General features: G+C 39.4%; 1 protein-coding gene across 16 annotated transcripts in view; it reads left to right on the top strand.

Moving 5' to 3' along the window:
- Window positions 1–23,003, top strand: part of ERC2 (ELKS/RAB6-interacting/CAST family member 2) — a 926,312-nt gene that overhangs the window by 157,735 nt on the left and 745,574 nt on the right. For 11 of the 16 annotated variants that reach the window (XR_008420534.1, XR_008420536.1, XR_008420537.1 and 8 more), the window contains exons 3-4: window positions 8,975–8,998; window positions 9,642–10,058. Coding sequence is in view for 12 of the 16 variants with exons in the window: in XM_053898031.1 (XP_053754006.1) it covers window positions 8,975–8,998; window positions 9,642–10,058 (441 nt within the window). In the remaining 4 variants the exon portion in view is untranslated. The remainder of the gene's footprint in view (window positions 1–8,974; window positions 8,999–9,641; window positions 10,059–23,003) is intronic. The other 5 variants (XM_053898033.1, XM_019470031.2, XM_053898030.1 and 2 more) reach the window with 1 other exon arrangement.

The raw sequence follows: 23,003 nt of genomic DNA, 5'->3' as shown, positions 1-23,003 counted from the left end.
AATGGGACGCTCAACCGACTGAGCCACCCAGGCACCTCCAGGGCAGATTTCAAAGTATGCAATTAAGTTTGGGGGGGAAAGGTTAAAAAAAACTGGGTTGAAGGTATCAGGACATCAGGATAAACATAATGCATTCTATTTGCACTCTTAGCCGAGTGACTGTAAAGAGTAGCCTGGATGCCATTGTGATACCTGCTTTGCTTCTCTTAGTGGTGTCCTCACTGGCAGGCTATGGAGAAGGGAGTTTGCCTTTTGAGCTTTGATACTTTGAAAACAACTGGAGAATGATCCCAGAATTAGGGTAGGGAGTAAACAGCTTTCTGAATGCCCATCTAATCACAGACTCATTTTTGTTCTTAAAGGGAATTAGTGGTTTTGTCACCTGTTCCACTTGTGCCATAAGTTCTCAGTTGACAGCAGTTTGACTAGGACCCAGGCATGAGGTCAGATCACCTGGTGATGTTTCGTCCTAATGAAGGTGGACATTGGAAGGGCTTCCCTCTCCAGATATGCAGTGGAATGGAAGCCCCAGAAGAGTGGTTGAGGCTGTGGGAAGTTGAAAGCACAAAGATAACTGGCAGATTTCAAAGAGAAGGCCCTAGAATACAACCTTACAGGTTGCTGGTTTGTAGGTAGGTACCTGATAAAGGTATCAAGCTGAAGTGAATGCTCTTGATTATTGATCCAGTAGGGTTTGGGCAATTGCCTTAAAAGAAATGTGCTTTTATGGTTGAGAAGGGGGAGGTGATTCAATCTGAAGGAATTGAATAATCTGGAAGGGCAGAATTAAAAACTGTGCTTTGTTTTTCTTAACTTTTGGCCCTTAGAGAAGGTGCCTTTGGCTTTGCCAGAGATTTCGCTTGTACTGTGTCTGATCTTCTAGAGCTAATTTTTCTAGAGCTTGTCCTCTAATAGCTAATTTTAATTAGCTCACAGTCCAATTCTGAAGACTTAGAAAGGAGGTCTCAGTAAATTGTCCTTGGATGTCCCATGCTATTTAACTATTGGATGGGGCCCAGGGAGTAAGTGAAATGATTTAGGTTATCTCTCATCCGCCCTGTTCAAGACATGACTACTGTTTCCTAAGCTGTTAAAGTAGAGAGCCACCCCCTTTTGTTCTGCTCTTAGCATTACTAGAATACATACCATGATGGAGTCCAGGATTCCAGAAACCAAGCTTCCATGCTCCCAGAAACAGATTCTGGCTTTGGCAATGTGATTGTTCTTTTGGGCCTGCCCTTTAACCTACGTGATATGATTTTTCCGTTTATAAAATGAGGTTAACAGGCTAATCTTTAAGGTCTCTTTGAGCTATAAGAGTTCTGATTCCTTGTTATCAGTGTGTCAAGTAGATTGTGTCTTTCAGAATATGGGTTTTTGTTGCTGGTGTGAGGGCAGCATATCCTAGCCTATCCTGACTGATGTGATTACTCTGTACTTGGTACTTACTACAGCTTTATATGTATTAACTCTTAATTTTCACAATAACCCTATGTATTAGGAATTATTACTCTTCCCCCCTTTAAAAATGTTTATTTATATTAGAGAGAGAGAGAGAGAGAGAGAGAGAAAGAGAGAGGTAGAGAGAGAGAGAGGGAGAGAGAGAATTTCAAGCAGGCTCTGTGCTATCAGCACAGAGCCTGACATGGGGTTTGATCCCACAAACCATGAGATCATGACCTGAGCTGAGATCAAAAGTTGGATGCTTAACCGACTGAACCACCCAGGCACCCATTACTCTCCCCCTTTTACAAATGAGGAAACTGAGACACAGGATATTTTTTTCAGTGGATTATTAAAAGTGCTGTCTTTGTATTTTAAAATACAAATTGCCTATGTTAAATATCTAGCTAGAAATGACTATCTGGCAAATGAATTTTGAAACTTGATTGATTTGAATTTCTTAAAAGTAGAACAGTGAGGGAGGATAGAGAGAGACAGAGAGAGAAGTTGCTTCATCTCCCCTTCCCATTCTCCAGTATATGATGCAGAAAGATGATCAAGACTCTGTAAGGTACATGCCTTTTGTTCAAGAATTCCTTTTCAGGAACAAGGAGAATTCTGCTTAATTTTAAATATTTTAAAAGAGAATGACGGGGTGCCTGGGTGGCTCAGTCAGTTAAGTGTCCCACTTTGGCTGAGGTCATGATATCACAGTTGGTGGGTTTGAGCCCCATGTCAGGCTCTGTGCTGACAGTTGGGAGCCTGGAGCCTGCTTCAGATTCTCTGTCTCCTTCTCTCTCTGCCCCTCCCCTGCTCACACTTTCTCTCTCTCTCTCTCTCTGAAAAATAAAATAAACATTAAACAATTTTTTTTAAAGAGAAAGAAAATTAAATGACATGGATTTGAGAAAGTTTTGAACACTAAATTTTGGTTGATTATCAGATTGTGTGATCATGCTGAAGTCATTTAATTAAGAAAGAGGCTACCTGGAAAAAAAATTTTCCTATTAATAAATATGCACCTGAAAGCATCTCTCATGATAACCTCTGAATGAGGAACAGCCTGGTTACGATGGCTAACTTTAAATTTGAAGATTTGCTGTAAACTGTCATTAATTGCCTGCCTGTCTGCTCTCACAACTCTTGCCTCCACCCTACATCATTTTATTTATTTATTTATTTATTTATTTATTTATTTACTTACTTACTTACTTACTTATTTATTTTTCCAGCATCCTGAAGCATTAGTGCCAATTCAGAGGCTACATGGTATAGTGGTTTGAGTAAGGGAGTTGGTGTCAGATAGCCTTGATGAACATCACCTAGGAGGATGACCTGGAGCAAGTTACTTAACCACTTTGCATCTCCATTTTCTCATCCCTTTAATGGAGATCTAAAACAATGGCTACTTCACAGGGTGGTTGTGAGGGTTAAAAAAAGCTTAGAACTATGTGTGGCATGTGGTAATTGCTATCCAGATTTTTTGCTATTACTATTCCTTAATAAGTCTGGTGTGTCTTTGCCTCTGGGCTTTTATACTTTCTCTTCTCTTTCCATATTTCTTCATGGGGCTGACTCTCAATTGTTCTTCAAGATCCAGCTCAGTGGTGGCTCTTTGTTTGGAGTATTTTCTCACATGTCTCTAGCCTGGGTTACATCCTCTCTGAATTTCCAGCCACCTGGCTGTGACTTCTGTCATAACCTCATAACATAGTAGAGCTACTGTGGGTTTACTTGTCTGCATGGACTATGAGCATGGACCATTTGTTTTCCCCCCTCCCCTCCCTTCCATTTTTCCTTCCTTCCTTCCTTCTTCCTTTCTTGAGTATAAGGGAGATACCAGGTAAATGTTTGTTGAATGGATAAATAAATCAATTTTCTCTCCATTTCTGTCTCCTTTTTTCCTCCCTCCCTCCCTCCCATTCTTCTCTTCTACTTTCTTACCTTCTTTTCTTCCTTTCTATCAAACTTCATCCCTTCCTTCGCTCTCAAACTTGGCACTTGATGCATTACCTTAGTTATTCCTCACAGGAACTCTGTAAATTAAGCATTATGTTTATCCCCATTTTGCAGGTGTGGAAACAAAGGATCAGGATGATGGGCAACTTGCCCATCCAAAGGAGTAGACCCCTTACAGAGTTGTCTTCCAATGTGGCTGTCTCCACTCAAAGCATTTTGGCAATTTTTCCTTGGAATTCCTTTCTGGCTAGTCTATGAACCACATAAGAAAACCAGTCTTAGTTTTGGTCACTCTCAGAAAAGATGATTTCCAGTCTCATCATCCCAATTCATCATGTTTGTTTCCAAAAACTTAGATCATCTCATAAATCTGTTTTGTGCTGGTCTCAGTCTATCAATAACTAGTACTGTGGTTGTATTGGCCTTGTGGTTCTTACTGTGATTGCAAGATGCCCTTGAGCAATAATCAAGAAACTTTGAAGGCATATTACTTAAAAGACCTGGAAATTGAACAGCACCACTGGGGGCATACAGTGAGCTCACGGGTAGAGAGTACATGGGCCTGAGGTTCTCCTTTTATTGGGGTCAAGGGAGAAGGGTACCTAGGGTTTTGTGGGCTCATTCTTTATTGGTGAATTTAAAACCTAAGAGGGGAGATTTAAAGTGTTGGAAGAGAAAAAACAAGTAGCTCAAATGGTCAGTTACTGAAATCAACCAAGATCTCTAAAACAAAGGAGCCTCAGTTGGAGGAGGCAGCATGGCTTTTTATCTAGTTGTGTGGTTGGCAATGCCTTTATTTGAGATAGCCAACATTGAATTGGATGCCTCTTTGAAGTGGATGCCTTGGTAATCAAAGCTTAAGTCAGGTACTTTCATTGCAAAAGAGAAATAAAACAATTGTTGGGACTTATATAAGTATGTCCATTCTTGCCGCTTTTATTCAACATGTTATTAGAACTCCTAGCCCCAGTAATTAGGTAAGAAAAAAAATTAAAAGACATCCAAATTGGTAAGGAGGAAATAAAACTGTTTCACTATTTGCAGATGACATGGCATTATATATAGAAAACTCTAAAGACTCCACCAAAAAACAAAACAAAACAAAACTACTAGAACTAATAAATGAATTCAGTAAAGTTGCAGGGTACAAAACTAGCATACAGAAATCAGTTGCTTTTCTATACACTAATAATAAACTATCAGAAAGAGAAATTCAGAGAACAATTCCATTTATAATTGTATCAAAAAGAATAAAATACTTACAAATAAGTTTAAGCAAGGGGGTGAAAGTTCTGTACTCTGAAAATTTAAGACATCGATGAAAGATATTTCAGGTGGCACCAGCAAATGGAAAGATATACCATGCTCATGGGTTGGAAGAATTAATATTGTTAAGTTAATATTGTTAAAATGTCCATACTCAAAGCAATCTACAGATTCTGTGCAATCCCCATCACAATATTAATGTCATTTTTCACAGAGATAGAACAAAGAATCCTAAAATTTGTGTGAAACCACAAAAGATCCCAAATAGTCAAAACAATCCTGATAAAGAACAAAGCTGGAGGTATGACACTCACTTATTTCAAGCTATACTGCAAAGCTATAGTAATCAAAACAATATGGTACTGACATGGAAACAGACACACAGATTAATGAAATAGAATAGAATCAAGAAATAAACCCATACATATATAGTCAACTAATCTATGACAAAGGAGGCAAGAATATAAAATGGGAAAAAGACAGACTGTTCAATAAATGGTATTGGGAAAACTGGACAGCTACATGCAAAAGAATGAAACTGGACCACTATCTTAGACCATGTAAAAAATAAATTCAAAATGGATTAAAGACTTGAATGTAAGGCCTGAAATCATAAAACTCTTAGAAGAAAACATAGGCGATAAGTTCTTTGACATCAGTCTTAGCAGTATTTTTCTGGATGTGTCTCCTCAGGCAAGGGCAGTAAAAGCTAAGATAAATGGGACTACATCACAGTAAAAAGCTTTTGCACAGCAAAGGAGACCATCAACAAAATGAAAAGGTGACCTACGGAATGGGAGAAGATACTTGCAAATCATATATCCGATAGGGGGTTAATATCAGTATATATAAATAACTTCTATAACTTAGTAGAAAAACAATCTGATTAAAAAATAGGCAGAGGACAAGAATAAACATTTTTCTAAAGAAGACATACAGATAGTAAACAGGCACAGGAAAAGATGCTTAACATCACTAATCATCAGAGAAATGCAAATCAAAACCACATTGAAATATCACCTCACACCAATCAGACTGGCTATTATCAAAAAGACACAAAATAACAAGTGTTGTTGAGGATATCGAGAAAAGGGAACCCTCCTACTCTGTTGGTGGGATGTAAATTGGTGTAACCACTATGGAAAATAGTATGGAGGCTCCTCAAAAAATTGAAGAGAACTATGAACTACCATATGATCCAGTAATTCTGCTTATGGGTATTTATCTGAAGAAAACAAAAACGCCGATTAGAAGAGATATATGCACTCCTATGTTTATGGCAGAATTATTTACAATAGCCAAGATATTGGAAGCAACCTAAGTGTCCATAATAGATGAATGGATAAGGTGTGTGTGTATGTGTGTGTGTGTGTGTGTGTGTGTGTGTGTTTATATCTCACAATGAAATATTACTCAGCCATAAAAAAGAATGAGATCTTGCCATTTGTGACAACATGGGTGGATCTAGAGGGTATTATGCTGAATGAAATAAGTCAGAGAAAGCCAAATATTTTATGATTTCACTTATATGTGGAATCTGAAAAATGAGAGAAATGAACAAATAAAACAGAAACAGACTCTTAGATACAGGAAACAGATTCTTGGTTACCAGAGTAGATCAGTGTTGGTGGAAGCAGGTGAAGTAGGTGCAGAGGATTAAGAAGTACAAACTTCTAGTTATAAAATAAATGAGTCACAGGGGTACAATGTACAGCATAGGGAATATAGTCAATAATATTGTAATAACTTTGTATGGTGACAGATGGTAACTAGACTTATGGGATCATTTTTGTAATGTACAAAAATATGAAATAACTATTACATACACCTGCAACTGATGGGATACTATATGTTAATTATACTTCATCAAAGAAAATATTTGCCATCATCAAGAATATTTAAATGACTTGACAGTTGCACTGTCTGTTCCCAAGAGGTTTGGCAGCAGTCACATTACTGGGCTGAAGGCTGTCAATACTCCCGTGGACTTTGTTTTGATGTGATTTTGGGATGGGGAGCTGGTGGAGGGAGGTTATATTACCTTATAATCTCACCTCATGTTTCTTTGTGGCAGATTTATTGAGATACAATTTACGTAGCATACAATTCCCACCTCTGACATGTAAAATTCATTGGTTTTTAGTATATTCACAAAGTTGTGCAATCAACACTACTATCTACTTCCAGAAAATTTTCATCACCCCCAAAAGAAATCCCATACCCTGTAGTAGTCACCCTCCATTCCCCCTACTCCAGCCACCTTGTCAGTCACCAATTTATTTTCTGTCTGCAGATTTGCTTATTCTGGATATTTCATATCAATGGAATCCTACTACATGTGGTTTCTTGTGACTGGCTTCTTTCACATGGCATAATGTTTTTAAGGTTTATCTATGCTATAGTGATACAATGTGTATCAGTACTTCATTGATTTGTATGGCTAAATAATACTCCATTGTGTGGATATACTGCATTTTATTTATTCATTCATCAGGTGATTGACATATAAATTGTTTCTACTTTTTGGCTACTATGGATATTTGTATATGAATCAACTGATGAATAGATAATGCAATGTGGTATGGTTCTATAATGGAATAATATTCACCTGTAAAATGAATTAAGTATTGATACGTGCTACAACATGGATGAGCCTTGAAAGCATGCTACGTGAAAAAGCGACGTATTGCATACTTCCATGGATATGAATATCCAGACTAGGTAAATACATAGAGACAGAAAGTAAACTAGAGGTTTCCAGGGCCTGGGGATAGGAAGGAGGAAGGGAAATGACTGGCTTAAAAGTATAGGGTTTCTTTTTTTTTTATTTTCTCATCTGTCACCATGCAATGTTATTACAATACTGACTATTTTCTCTGCGCTGTACTTTCATCTCTGTGACTTATTTTATAATTAGAAGTTTGTACTTCTTACTGCCCTCACCTATTTCACCTATCACCCCTATACTCCTTCCCTTGTCAACCACCAGTTTGTTCTTTGTATTTATGAGACTGTTTCTGTTTGTTCATTGTTTTATTTTTTAGATTCCGTGTATAAGTGAAATCATATGGTTTTGTTTTTCTCTGACTCATTTTACTTAGCATAATACCCTTTATGTCCATCCATGTTGTCACAAATGACAAGGTCTCATTCTTCTGTATGGTTGAGTGTGTATGTATACACACACACATATTTTCTTTATCTGTTTATCTATCGATGGACACTTAGGTTACTTCAATATTTGGCTATTATAAGTAATGCTGCAGTAAACATAAGGTTGCATATATCTTTTGAATTAGTATTTTCGTTTTCTTTGGGTAAATATTCAGTAGTGGAATCACTGGATCAGATGGCAGTTCTATTTTTGTTTTTAACTTTTTGATAAATCTCCGTACTGTTTTCCACAGTGGTTGCACCAATTTACATTCCCACCAATAGGCTTAGGGTTCCCTTTTTTTTCACGACCTTGCCAACACTTGTTATTTCTTTACTTTTTGATAATAACCACTCTGACTGATGTGAAGTGATATCTCATTGTGGTCTTAATTTGCATTTTCCTGATGATTAGTGATGTTGAGCATCTTTTCATGTGCCTGTTGACCATCTGTATGTCTTCTTTAGAAAAATGTTTATTCAGGTCCTCTGCCCACTTTTTCATTTTGTGCTCATTTTGTTTTCCTCCCCTAACTTTGTATCTGGTCTACAGGTAGGAGTGTGTATTTGGTGATTGAATGAGGAACTGCTGTTTTGGAAGCATCCTGGTTTGTTCCTAGGATGAAAATGCCTTCAGGCTTATGGCTGCCTATTCTGACCAGCCTGGGGGTTGGCTCTATTGGGAAGGTATTGCAGAATTTACCAATTGTTGTCAAGCAACTGTTTATTTTCTCATAACCAGTAACTATTTTGTTTCTCTGTCTGGTGTTTTCACTCTGATTTTGGTTAAAATAGTGACCTGGAATAATATGTGGGTACTTGTGGAATGTTTTGCTTTCTTCCCTGGTAATATACCAAAGACTTTGGGTTCCTAGGTCAGAGAGACTTAGGAAAACAAAAGGTGGAATTGACCTAACTTTTTCTTCTTTTTTTTGTTTCTATTGATCACATTTATCAAACAACAGTGCTATAGATTTTGTGTAGATTATGGGTCTTTGCTGTGATTAGCAGTTGTTTTTCTTTTTTTCTTTTTTTTTCTCCGTGAAGGTACTTTATGTTGATTCTTTCTGTTAAATATCCTTTGCTTGCACTGAACTTTTCTTTGTGTTGATTTTTTGCTTCATTTTTGTTTTCCATTTCCCATGCTGTTCAGTTACTGGATGCCCGAAGAACCAAGGTTGGTCCACTGTTTGCAGCTTGTTTGTTTTGCTCTGCACAGCCTCACCTCCTTGTGTGTTTGTGTCTGTCCCTGTCTGCATTTGTTCCCTTTTGCTTGCAGATGCAGTAATCCTGTTTACTAAACCTGTTCACAGCTTTATTTGTAAAAAATAAAGTCCTCGTTTGTGTCTACTTGTAGTGGATGCTATTATTTTCATTTTTTAAATGGAAATGCATTTCTGATGGAAAATAATGGATAGTAGAATAAAGAACACCTTAGGAAACAGGGAATACTGAGTCTGGAGCATTGCGGGCATAAACAAGGTGTGTTTGTGAGACTTTCCCTTCTAACCTTTTCCACTTACTCAGTTCAATCTCTTTAGATGTATAATTTCCCTGTGACTGACACTAATATACTGTTTCTGTGTATGTGTACATTTCTCTTCTCCTAAGACATTCAGAAAGCATCATTGAATTAATTTCCCCCCTCTCCATGTGCTGTCCCATGCTTCTGAAGTCACCCTGGAGGACTTCACGGCTGGCCCTTTGGACCTCGTGATTAACATTCCATCTTCATAGTGTGGTAGCAGCAAAAAGCACTTGGCATTTCCATTGACTTTGTCCCCTTCTTTCTCCTCTCCTGCTCCATCTTTCTATCACAGCACCTGCAGTTGACAATCCAAGCCCTTCAGGATGAGCTTCGAACCCAGAGAGACCTCAATCACCTCCTGCAGCAAGAGAGTGGCAACCGTGGAGCCGAGCACTTCACCATTGAGCTGACTGAAGAGAACTTCCGGCGGCTCCAAGCTGAGCATGACAGACAAGCTAAGGAGCTGTTCCTTTTAAGGAAGACCTTGGAGGAAATGGAGTTGAGAATTGAAACACAGAAACAGACCCTCAACGCCCGAGACGAGTCTATTAAAAAGCTTCTCGAGATGTTGCAAAGTAAAGGTTTGCCTTCTAAAAGTCTTGAGGATGACAATGAGCGGACACGGCGGATGGCAGAGGCTGAGTCTCAAGTCAGCCACTTGGAAGTGATTTTAGATCAGAAAGAAAAGGAAAACATACATCTTAGAGAGGTAAGGATATTCACTCTATTTCCTCAAAGCCATATTTTACAAGTGAAAACATGTTACCAAGTTATTTTCACAGGTTGGAAGATATCTGCAGCCTTAAGAAAATTTCCTGGCATCTGTTTTATAGTCTTCCTATCTGCTTATCACCTTTAAACTAGAATTTTGCATTAGTTCTTCTCTCTGCTCACCATACATATGTTCCATTGTTACTCGACACGTATTCGGGATCCAACTATGTGCAGCACATGCCAATTCTAAGGTGGCTTACAACTACTTTCCCACAGATGGCCATAGTTTCAGGGTTTAGATGGTTATCAAATATCATCTCTCTAAAGGAGGAAAAGAAATAGGTGATTAGCAAAACAATGAACTTACATATTTTCATAGCTGAATTGGGGTAACATTTGTAGAAAGTAAAGCATATGGATCTTTCCAGGAAGAATGGTAAAATGTGCAGACCAGTTTTGAACATTTAGTTTAAGACCATCTTTGTCTGCATTTTCTTTTGTCTAAGACAAACTGTTCCAGGTTTTCTGAGTATGCATTTTATACTTAGTGGATTAAAATCATTTGAAGTCCTTCAGAGGCAGCCTCTCTGGCCTGCCACCACTCTTGAATGTTGGGATGCACAGATACCTGAGGATATGTAGTTGGATAGAGCTTATACAAAATGTGGGTGATAGCCAAGGCTTGAAATTTTTATAACGGTTTCTTGCCACTATGGTGGATATGGATCTCAAAAGTACTGTGTAGGCAAAATGCTATGGGAGACACAGATCTTACAGAAAATAGGAAGCAATAACATGGCATTAAGTATATTTAAAAATATGCTATAACAATAAATAAAAATTCCAAAAGATATTTACATTCAGGCCAAACTAGATTTTTGGCGTCATATACCTTTTTGGATGGGCAGTTCTTGTTTTTTATTTTATTTTATTTTATTTTATTTTTTAATGTTTATTTTTGGGAGAGAGAGAGAGAGAGAGAGAGTGCATGCATGCAAGTGAGCAGGGAAGGGGCAGAGAGAGAGAGAGAGAGAGAGAGAGAATCTGAAGCAGGCTCCAGGCTCTGAGCTGTTAGCACAGAGCCCAATGCAGGGCTTGAGCTCATGAGCTGTGAAATCATGACCTGAGCTGAAGTTGGATGCTCAACCAACTGAGCCACCCAGGCACCCTGGATGGGCAGTTTTTGTGAGTTACTTGTTTGGTTGTTCAGAATACATGGCATCCATGATGGGGCTTGCTAATGCAGATACTCCTGGGAGTTTTCTCTGATGTAGAGTATATTTGTTTAAAACATTTGAGCAGACTTTTGTGTCTTCAGACTTAATGTCCCCCTTACCTATTCTCCCTTGTTTTATTTTCATGAGACATTAGCAACATGCTTGGGAAACCACATGACTTGGTTTTGTATTGAGATGCTTAAAGAGATGTTTTGTTGGGCCTGGGTCTTCCCATCCATAATGGAATGGGAAGAATGAATGTCATGGGCAGGCTTCTAAGATGGCCCCAATGATTTGTACCTCTTGGAATTCATGCATTTGTGTAAATCCACATCCTTGAGTATAGGCTGAACCTAGTGACTAAACAATAGAATATGGTGAAAGAAATAGGATGCCAGTGTGACTTCTATGATTAGATTACATAAGACTTATTTCCATCTTGTTAGCCAACTTTTTTGTGCTCTCACCTTGCTGCTTTGATGAAGCAAGCTGCTATGGAGAGACGCCCATCTGGTGAGGGACTGAGAGTAGCCTCTAGTCAACATGCAGTGAGGAACTGAGACCCTCACTCAAACAGCCACAAAGAACTGAAAATTGACAACAACTATTTTGTGAGGTTGGAAGTGGATCTTTTCCCAGTGCAACTTTCAGATAAGATGACAGGCCCTGGGCTGACACCTTGACTGCAGCTTTGTGAAAGACTATGAAGCAAAGGACCCAGCTAAGCTATGCCTGGATCCCTGATCCCCAGAAACTGTGATATAATAAATGTGTGTTGTTTTAAGCTGCTGAATTTGGGGATAATTTGTTACACAGCAATAAATAGCTAATACAGTGGAGCAGAAACTAATCTCTTCCTGCCTTACTCCACAGAAGAGGAGCAATAGCTGCTGGCATGTAATCCCTTGCACATAGAATGACTGGATTTTGAAATTTTGGTTTTGTTATCTTAGAACTATAGCTAGGAGATCACCATAGTTGAAAAAAAAAGCTGCTGCTTTATTTTGGGTACCAAGGGGTCATGTTGCATGTACAGCAGGGCAGTGCTGCCAGAGAAACCTCTATCTGCAGCATTGACCTTGACTCCATGTTGGGGTCTTGTGGTCAGGGTAGAGTCATTCCCTTTGTGTTATTGAATTCTGCTCATTGGTAGCACTAAGTAGATGGTGCCTTGCTACTGTGTGGATGCCTCCATTTAAATGAATCTAAACACAGTTCAATTTGTGTTTTATGAGATTAGCTTGTCCTCCCAGTGGTCTGGCATGGAAATAGGTCATGTTCAAAGTCTTAAACATCAGTCAAAGAGCCCACAGAGAGTGGTACAGAAAATGTAGCCCAACACATCCAGCTAGTTTCCTTGAGTATCAGATGAAAGTCAGTGGATTGCCTTTTTCTTTGCTTACCAAGAAGGGAGCATGTAGAAAAGGTGTCTCTATATAAAAAAAAATCTCATTTTAAACTTAACAAACAAGACTTGGAGCTCTGAAAGGACCTTCCCCAAGAGAAGGATTATTCTGGCTTCTGAAAGCCATTTGCTACATTTTCAGGAATTTTGTGAGCCTGCTTTTAAACCATTGATAACTTGAAATTAGTCTTGGTGGGAGTATTTACACCACAGAAATCAGCAAATGCTACTACCCCCAGGGCCTACACCTCTGTCACCCCATCCGTAAAGCCCATTCACCACATCTCTGAATAAATGCCAGGAAATGTTTTCCCACAATACATCATGAAGAGGCAAGTTAAATAGTGCAAGAATTATGAGTTCCTCAACCAGTCATCATACGTTGAAAGCTTTCATATCAGCATATAGATAGATGCTTATGTGTCAGTCGCTTTGAAGAATGCTTTACATTGATTCCTATTTAACTCTCACAACTACCTCATTCATTCATTTATCCATCCATCCATTCAATGAGCATTTAGTGAGGATCTGTTTGGGGATAAAGCAGTAGTAACTAATAAAGTTTGACTTCATTTTGCTTGTATTCTGTCGGGGTGAAATGTAATTTAACAGTTAAACAGAGAAGCATCATGAAGAAAACAAGAGGATGAAGAACTAGTGACCTGGGTGGGGCCAACTTGATTATTGGGTGATCAGGGAAGGCCTCTTTCAGGGGGTGATGTTGTGAACTGAGACTTGCATGACAAAAAGGAACAGGCCATGTGAAACTCTCAGAAGATTCTTCCAGTCATGTGAAAAGACCCATGCCTGGGAGGTAGGTTCTATTATTTTGCCCATTTTACCTGGAGGAGCTGAGGGACGGGTGGCACTTAGAAGCTTGCCCAGTGTTCCACAGCTGATAAGTGGTGAAGCTGTTATTTGAACCTGGCCGACTCCAGACTTTCAGCTCTAAAACCATTTCATTCGTCCCTTCTCTAGAGGAATCTTTCCCAAAATGTGCTCTGCAGAGCAGCCATTTTGTAGGATGTTGATAAAGTCCTATGAGAGAAAAAGGGCTGCAGGGCCAAATGAATTTGGGAAAATGCTGGATTCCACAGAGTTTACTGTAGGACTCCTCAGACTCCTTAATATGCAAGTGTGTGTCAGTCATTCCCAGGAAGGGGAAGTTCCTCAAGCCCATTTAATTTGCTTTTGTCTTGCTGCACTGGTGTTCTTTTTAAACACTTTGGAAAAATGCTATGCTAGAAAATAAAAAGTGTGCTTTTAATTTGTGACCTGCAAAATACGTAAAAATATACAATTAGTTGTTTCCCATGGCCAAATAACTGGGTAATTTCCTCCATTAGTTATTCTAGAAGGCAAAGTTTATTGTAAGCTGTTTCCATATTCTCTACTGAGTTTTAGAATGTTCTTCTGTCAGGGTATTTTTTTACTTTTTAGTGGAAAAATGTGGCTGACTACTTTTGGAATTAAAGCGGTGAGAATAGCCCAGCTTGAATAAAGAAGTAGCCTGATCTCTGTTAATTTAAATGAATTTAAAACAGGATTTAAAGTGTACTTGAGGTTTTAAGTTCAGTGTGTTCCTGATTTCTTTTTCATTTTGCGTGGTTTAACCCAGTTGGGGCTACATGGCGTAATGCTGGGGAATAGAGTGCTAGTGGTTTTATGACTCATTCTCAGGCAGAGGTGTTGGATCTCATATAAACCTCATCTCCTGGAATATTGGTTTTGTTTAGGCTATTGTTTGAGGAGATTTTGAGTTGGCAGGAGTTGCACATGGGGAGGGTCAGGTTGCTTTAGTGTCTTGTTATCTTTCGGTGGTCTGGAAAAGGCTGAGGGCGAAACCACTTCTTTGCCTGGCAGGAAACAACAACAAAAAGATTATGATCTCAACTTATTTGGAATACCAAAACTATTGCCCAAGAACTACAATTGATGTGCTAATGTGAGCTGAAGTGTTGGCTGAAACACAGCATTACTCACTAGTGTCGTGTGATACTTTGGATACAGGTTGATTTGATAAGACATTATTTGATGTGGTAATAGTTTACCTTGTTCTTTAGCTTTTTCTGCAGAGACCATATTGTTCCTTGTAAAGATTTTGGTAATCAAGTACCCAAAATCCTATTGATTTAGTTAAAGAAAAAGTGGTTTTATATACCAAATCCCCCTATATTCACTCCCCTTAATATTTTCTCATTGGTCCTTCAAAGGGTCAGGAGTCTCTGCATTCATTGCACTGTAGGTTTTTGAAGGGAAAGGACATATGTTGTGCTGACATGTCTGTTGATTTCCTATGCTTAATCACTTTGGGCTACTTGCCCATCTTTGGTAGCAAGAGCTGAAGAGCACTCAAGTCATCGGGTGCCACAATTACTACCAACCCAGGACCAATAAAGCCCTCAGGAGACTGGGCCTGGGCTTCCCACCATGCTGTCATTGGGGCAGGGAGGAGGAGGGCAGGGCAACATGAATTCTTGCTTTCCTCATTTATTTATCCAGGTTGTCTCCGAGCCAGTGGGAGATCCACCAAGGCAAAGTCTGTGACCTAGAGGTTCTTGAGCTCAGGACCTAAGAAGTCCTTTTACTGATGGCTCAAACCTCCACTATATGATCTTTGCTCAAACTTAAACTCCATCGTAGTCACCCTTATCTAAAAACCACATGGTCTTTTTGTAACATAAACTTGTCTCCAGTTCTGCTGGCTGAACCATGATTTTGCCGATGCAGGCATTTCTAATTCTGATTCTACAGATTTAACATTTTCTATTTCTACCAACAAAGCTTATCACAGAAAATATTCCTAAACACCATTGGCCATGTAAACATTTTACATACTTTCTCTTGCAAGAGTTATTTTATATATATATATATATATATATATATATATATATATATATATAATAGAATCTAACGATTGCTCTCTTTTTTAATAAAGTGAATTTCTTACCTGATTACTACATCTCATCCATATTCCCAGGCCTCAAATATTGCCTGCAGGTGCTCAGTAAATGTTTGAAAGAATGAAAAAGTAATTAAAAAACAACTAGAGAATTTCTCTGTGATTTATTTTGCCAGTATTGGAGGGGTGGTTCATAATGATTGTAGTGCCATGCTCTTTTATGTTTTCTCTATCATTGCTCTGTGTTTAGCATGGAGCAGGAACTTGAGTGTAACCCTAACTGGAAGTTTTCTTTTAGTTTTTTTTGAAATTGTGTTGGATGTCATAGAATGCATGCCGAGCATCCATATGCTGTGGGAGCACCTTAGCCAAGTTTGTGGTCTTGTTGAAGGATTCAGGTGGGCAGTAAGAGAACCAGCTCACACTTACTGATAGGTTCTGTACTACATAAATACTGTTTTCATCATTCCCATCACACAGATAAAGAGACTGGGCACAAAGAAGTAAGTAATTATTTCCAGTCACACAAAGCAAATGCTAGAGCCAAGATCAGAACCTTGGATGTCTGGCTCCAGAGTCTATACCTGTCACCATCACATGCTACTATTTCTCAGGGTGGTGTACTAAGAGGACATTGGATGGCACTTACACGCAGTGCAGCTTAGAAGCAGGAGGCTGACGACTGGCTTCATCCAATACAGAGCTGGTCTTCAAAGGCAGGAAGAATTTCAACACACAGGGGTGGTGGAGAAATATGATTGGAAAAGAGATGGCTGAGCCAGGCCTCAGAGGCAGGAACTGTGGTGGGTTTGGGGGTGCCATGAGTCTGGAGCAGTTGAAACTCCACCTATCAGGAAGGAAAAGAAATAAGGCTGAATAGGTGGTTTGAGGTCAGGTTGCTGAGGGCCTTGAATGTGTGACACAGGGGATTGGCTTTTACTCGGTAGGCTCTGGGCAGCCTTTGAAGGAGTTTTTCCAGGAGAATGGCATGATCAGAAAAGATTGTTAGTGCTAATTGATACTGGATTGGGGAGAAGGAGGCATGGAGACTAGTTAGAAGAATACCATGGTTGTTCAGGTCACCAAGAGTCTGAATCTGGGCGGTAGCCCCAGAAGTTGAAGGGAAAGGTCATCTCTGCTTGCAGGCAGGACCTTGACAACTTGGGAACCCAGTGCTGAGAGCTGTGAGGAGCAGGCAGCCTCTGTGGGCCTGGGTGCAGGCAGATGGGGGGATAGTGAGTAAATGGGAGTGGTCAGCAAGAGGCACTAGGGTTGAAGAAAGACTTGAATGTGTTGAGTTTGATGAGATCCTGCTGGAGCTATCCAACCAACATTGAGAATGAGGAAATGATTGTGAAGTTCTGCCTAAGTGCACAAGGCATTTCTGACTATTGGTCACATGTTTGTTGTTGCTGTTATTTTCACACAAACTTGATCATTTGTGGCTACCAAGCCCCCAGTCTCTGTGATCGTTTCAAAGCCTGCCATGTCATTTAGTCCTACTGTTGTTTAAGAGGTGACCTTAGGAACTGCATACTTTTCTTTCATGCTTCTTTTCTAAGCATTTAATTTTGAATATATCTTTTGAGATTACATGGAAATTTCATTGATACCAACTTGATACAGATTCTCTTTGTTCTCACTGAATTTCATTTTCTCCAAGCTCTCTGTACATGATGAATGCCAATGAAACAAGTTTACAGGAAAGCACTCGGTCTGGACTCTTATTAACAACATTTCCAAAAGCAGTATTTCATAACTTTTACCCACACATTTCTAATGACAAAGAGAATGTACCTGTTCCTGTTTCTGTTTAGCATCATTTGTCTTATCTTTAAATTCTAATACATCCTTTAGTTTGAACACTGCATGCTAATTTGAAATGGTTCAGATTTTACCCCATATTGATTTTAATGAGTACCATTGATTGCTTTTTACAGTAACAGAGACTGGTGGAGCCCTAGGGAGCCATTAGGCACAAGGCATTTTGGAACTGCTGAGAAAAGAAAGTGGTAGGGTAGAGGGAGGTGAGGGGAGGTGACAGGGATGGGGGAGAATGTCAGGTAGTTATGCTAGGAGAGACTCTCATTACTGTTCTCATTGCCCTGTCCTCTTGCTCTACCTTGGGTGTGATGGCTTTTTGAAAAATATTATTTTGGCAGCTGACCTAATTTATTATTGTCATCATTTGGTGAAACCAGGCACCACAAATGAAAACTCAGTGGTGAGAAAGTACTCATACTTCAGTATGTCACAAGCTGTGGCAATGGGAAAATGAGACAACTCAACTCTACCAAGGTCCTACCTGTCTTGGATGGAACATCAGCTAGTACCTTGCATAGGAAGGAGGCTTCGTAGTTTATAGAGCACACTCCTGTTTTGTTTTGTTTTTTGTTTTGTTTTGTTTTAGTTTAGTTTAGTTTTGTTTTGTCTTATTTCATTTCATCTCATTTCATTTTTTTGAGAGAGAGGGGGCACAAGTGAGTGAGGGGCAGAGAGAGCAGGAGAGAGAGAGAATACCACGAGGGGCAGAGAGAGAGAGAGAATGAGAGAAGCAGGGCTCATGTGAAGCAGGGCTTGAGCTCACCCCAATCAGGGCTCAAAGAACACACTCCATTTTAATGCTTTCCTATGAAACTCCTGGTAATCCTGTGAGGAAACTGAGGCTCAGAGAAATTAAGAAGTGATGACAAGTAATATTTTCTGGACACTCAATGAGCATCAGCCTGTGCTCATCAGTTTCCAAGGAGTGCCACTTAATGCTCCCAGCAATACTCTGGGGTGGGTAGTGGTTTCCTGCCTCTCAGATGAGGAGGCTGAGGCCCAAATGGGTGGTGTCTGGTTTAGCTTCTTAGAGCAAGTAGTGATGGATTTGGGATTCGAATTTAGGCCTGCTGTTTCCAGGCACCTGTTCCTACCCACTCTTTGATGATGCCAGGGATAATTCCTGGGTAGACCAGAGACTAGAATTCTAGTCTTCTGACTTCTTGCTCAGGGATATATTCTCCATAAATGCCAAAAAGGAGAAAAATAATGCAAAAGGCTCTGATTTTTTTTCTTGCTACGTCTTATCAGGACTTGTTAAATCCAGGACTGTAAATCTGTGAGGTCACTGGGCAGTGGAAAGGTTAAATAGTGCCATGCAGAGTGCAGCGTCCGAACTGGATCTCCTTAGTCCACTTGTGGCTCATAAAAGTTAAAGTACTATCTTAAAATATGAAGAACAGTACTGCACATCTAGGCCCTCCATGAATTCCTAGGAAATAGATGAATTTTTGTGAATAGAGAATAAGGAGAACAGTAGGTGCTTAGAGCTGTCCTTCTTCATTTTATCTGTTCAAAGTTAGCCTTCCTTTTCAGTGTTTTAACTCTGTCATTATTTCATTGCCTAAAAGAAATGCTTGGCCTCCCCAAATTGACTTACTTTATATCTAGTTTTTGTAGGGTATTTTGGGTTTCTCTCTATGTCAGTTGTGAGACATTAAAACTGTATTTATAACTTCCTAATAAGTGCTCTTCTAAGTGGCTAAAATTTGATAGAGCAAAATCTACTTTCCCACCCACTCTGGCTTAGATGTGAAAGAGGAAACTATTTGTATTTCCAATTTGGCACATAGGTTGAAGAATGTCTTAAATGTTTTGGGTAAAGTGTTAAATAAGGCAATGTGAGTACTTGCTGGGTAATCCCTACGATTGGCTTATAGTTACAGCAATTGTAACTTATATAAAGAATGAATCAAATCCTCCTTAATAAAGGAAATATATAATAATATAAGAGTGGTTTTTAGAAAAAGGAAATAAAGATGAGTGAGCCTTTAGAATAAATATAAAGACTTACTACTCAATCAGATCAAGAGTGGGCATACTATAGCTTGTGGGGAAACATGGCTCACCATCTCTTTTTTTATTGTCTGGGAACTAAGAATAGTTTTTACATTTTTAAATGGTTATATTTCAAATATTTATATAAATATATAATATCCTAAATACATGTGTGTGTGTGTGTGTGTGTGTGTGTGTGTGTGTATAATATCTAAATAGTTGCTAAAAAGAAAACTTTTGATTTTACCTCCTGGCCCTCAAAGCCTAAAATATTTAATACTTGTCCCTTTAAGAAAAAGTGTGGTGCGTGGGGCACCTGGGTGGCTCAGTCAGTTAAGCATCCTACTTCAGCTTAGGTCATGATCTCACAATTCGTGAGTTCAAGCCCCATGTTGGGCTCTATGCTGACAGCACGGAGCCTGAGCCCACTTTGAGTTCTGTGTTTCTCCCTCTCTCTCTGCCCCTCCCCTGCCCCTGCTCACACTCTGCTGTCTCTCTCTCTCTCCCTCTCAAAAATAAATAAACATTAAAAAAATTTTTAAGAAAAGTGTGGTGCCTCCTGAATTAGATGATAAGTAAATAGTTTTTGAATCAAGGTGTTTGGTAAAAAGCATATGTACAATTTGTTATATTTCGAATATCAAATCTCACTATTTTTGTATAGCTTTTGAGTTTTTTATTTAATGAGAGACCATATTTTTTCCTGTCAGTTCTGCCTGTATTTATACCTTTCCAATTATTAGGCTGGTGTTTTTCATCTCACCTTGGGTATTGCCAGTTATCACAAAAGTCTGCAGCTCTTCCCGGAGTAGTGGGTGTTGGGGAGGTAACCTGTGGGTTAAAAAGGGACTGTGTGGGAAGAATTCACTAACCTATAAAGTGCCAGAGAAATGGAGATTTCCATTCAAACTCCAAAAGAACCAGGAATTCCTGACCTAATTAAAACAGAGCTTCCAACTCCTCCTCTCCCCCCCGCCATGCCTGTGCTTACTGACAGTTTTTAGGCCTACACAATACTTTAGTAAATCTGTGGCTTCTTTGAAGGAACTGGCCTGAAAAAGAAACTGTGTATAAATAAGTCATGTTAAAAGATACTTACATGTAGTAATTGTTGGTATGCCATAGATTTGCTAGGTTTTCCTGTGGAAAGTATTCTTAATCAGGTAAAGCCAGGGCCTGGTCAGGATAACAACCAAGAAATCCCCTTACCACCTGTCCTTCCTTCAGCCTCTAAGGCAGTCAGATCTGTTTTGGTAACGTGTGGGCTGAGTTGTCAGCTGTATGAACATAGTTAATGTTGGGAAAAGACCCCACCTATTTTTGAAATTTTGCTTCCTTGGTGTGGCCCACGGTTTCTCAATCTTAGCACTATTGACATTTGGGGCAGGATAAATCTTTGTTGTGGGGCTGTCCTGTGCATTGTAGGATGTTTAGTAGCAGTATCCTGGGCCTCTATTCACTAGGTGCAAAAAGTACCTTTCCCCTTTCCCCAGTTGTGACAACCAAAAATGTCTCCAGACATTGAAAAAATATCTCCCAGGGGGCAAAATCACACAGACTGTGAACTGTTGGTATAGCATGATTGACACATCCTTCTGGTGGTTGGCCTGTGGCTGTGGCAAATACAGTAATTGTCAGCCCCACCTGCTTGAAACTCTGTTTTACTGAGGAAGGGCAGCTCAGTCATGATAATTCTTGACCCAAAGACTGCCTGCAGGGGATTGAACTAGGAAACAGATGTGCTGAGGGGAGACGTGGGCTGGAGTCTGAAAAGAAACAGAAGTGTGTGTGTGTGTGTGTGTGTGTGTGTGTGTGTGCGCGCGCACGCGCGCGCGAGACAGAGGAAGAGAGAGAGAAAGAGAGAGGAAGAGAGAGAGATTGAGAAAGAAACTACTTCTGACTCCCCCTCCCTTACTCCTTCCCTCTCAGGAAAGGTGGGGTTGGGAATTAGGCAAGTCCTAGAAAATAAATTTAAGGGAGGGTTTGGGGTGGTGTTTTGATCTAAGATACCATGTGGGAAGGTTGGGACTTTGAGAAAATAAAAGATGTTTGATTCTCTGGAGTATTTATGGAGGTAATAATTATGGATCTGAGAAGACACATAACTTCGCTTTTTGACTACTGGACTCTCACTGTTAATCAGCAGTTCTATTTTACGGTAAAGGTTGTTGTCCCTGCTTTCCCCCAGATGGCCTCTGAGTCTCCCTTTCTGTTTTTTCAATAAACATTTCTCTACATGAGCTGTTATCCACCCCTTCCCCAGCTCCATCAAACTTCAGAATAATTTTGGAGTGTGGTAGTTTTATCGTGTGGAAATGTAGCACAGATGTTCAGAATTACCTTTCTTTCTCCCCTTTAAAACATCATGACCACACATGCTTTGCTCTAAGTACTATTAAGTATTTTTATTATTACTATTAAAAAAATCTTGCCTCAGGCAGAGTCCTACTAAAGCTCAAGTAAAGGCAAATATTAAAATAGCAGCAAGTATTTATGTATATTGCACTAAAAAGTCTGAACTCATATTTAGCTTTTTATGCAGTTGAAACCTTTATTTGTTGACCCACTTGACCAAGTCCTCTAGTTTAGCCCTTTTTTCCTGATTCTAAAACTTTAAGTCTGGACTATAGGATTTTGTTTGCTCTCCTTCCCCCTTCCCCAATTTTCTCTAGACTTGAGTTTTTTCTCTTTATCCCACATGTATGTTTGAACTCAACATATCCTGCATATATGTTTGAACTCATATATGTTTAAACTTCACTTAATGAGGTTTCATGGGAGGATTTGGACTGCCAGCATGAATTAGTGCATGTTTTTAAAAGTTATTAATGGAGGAAAGGTCTCTTCTTGCAGAGAATTCCACGGATGAGTGGCAGAGTTTCTCTGTTCTTCAAGTGTTGCATATTGGGGCCAGTGATCATACACAAAGAAAATGCTTTATCAACACTCAATATCTCCCCCACTCAGAAACCTATTTGCGGAGATCAGCTGCTTCTCTAACCTTAGCTTCTTTTGGGTTTATTAGTGCCACTTTCTTTTTATATTTCTTGGCCAGACTTAAACATATTTTTCTAAATAGTTGCTAAAAAGAAAACCTCTTTAGATTTAATCACTTGAACCTGGAATGAAGAGCTCCCTCACCACCTGTGAGCACTTTTTAGCATGCTGGAAATTAATTCTGGTTTAGACAAATGATCTTTAAAGCATGCTTTTTTTCCATCCACATCCAAATAGGAATGCATTGCAAGGTGATTTTCTTTGAAAGGGCAATGGAGATCTTCGTCCTTCTGTCAGAGTTCATACAGCAAAGAAGAGGCAAAACCTGACTGTGCCTTAGACAGCAGAAATAACAATGTAGGTACTCCACCATAGCTTCATGATACCCAGTGGTGTTCCTGCCAAGAGTCTCTGTTGCAGTACTTTTATGATGCATGTCAAGATTTAGATGGTTTTAAGGACTCAAGCTTTAGTTGCTTTAAAAGACAAAATGTTGCACATGACTGGATCTTTGCCAATTCCACACTGGAAGCTTGAGACTCCTTAAAAACCTGCCAGGTGCTAACCTCAATGGATATTCTTAGGCTGCCTCTTGAG

Source organism: Panthera pardus, unplaced genomic scaffold, assembly GCF_024362965.1.
Source record: "Panthera pardus isolate Hobbes unplaced genomic scaffold, ASM2436296v1 HiC_scaffold_8, whole genome shotgun sequence".
NCBI classification, from domain to species: domain Eukaryota; kingdom Metazoa; phylum Chordata; class Mammalia; order Carnivora; family Felidae; genus Panthera; species Panthera pardus.
Note: the sequence above shows the minus strand (reverse complement) of the source record. Positions and strands in the feature narration are given on the sequence as shown.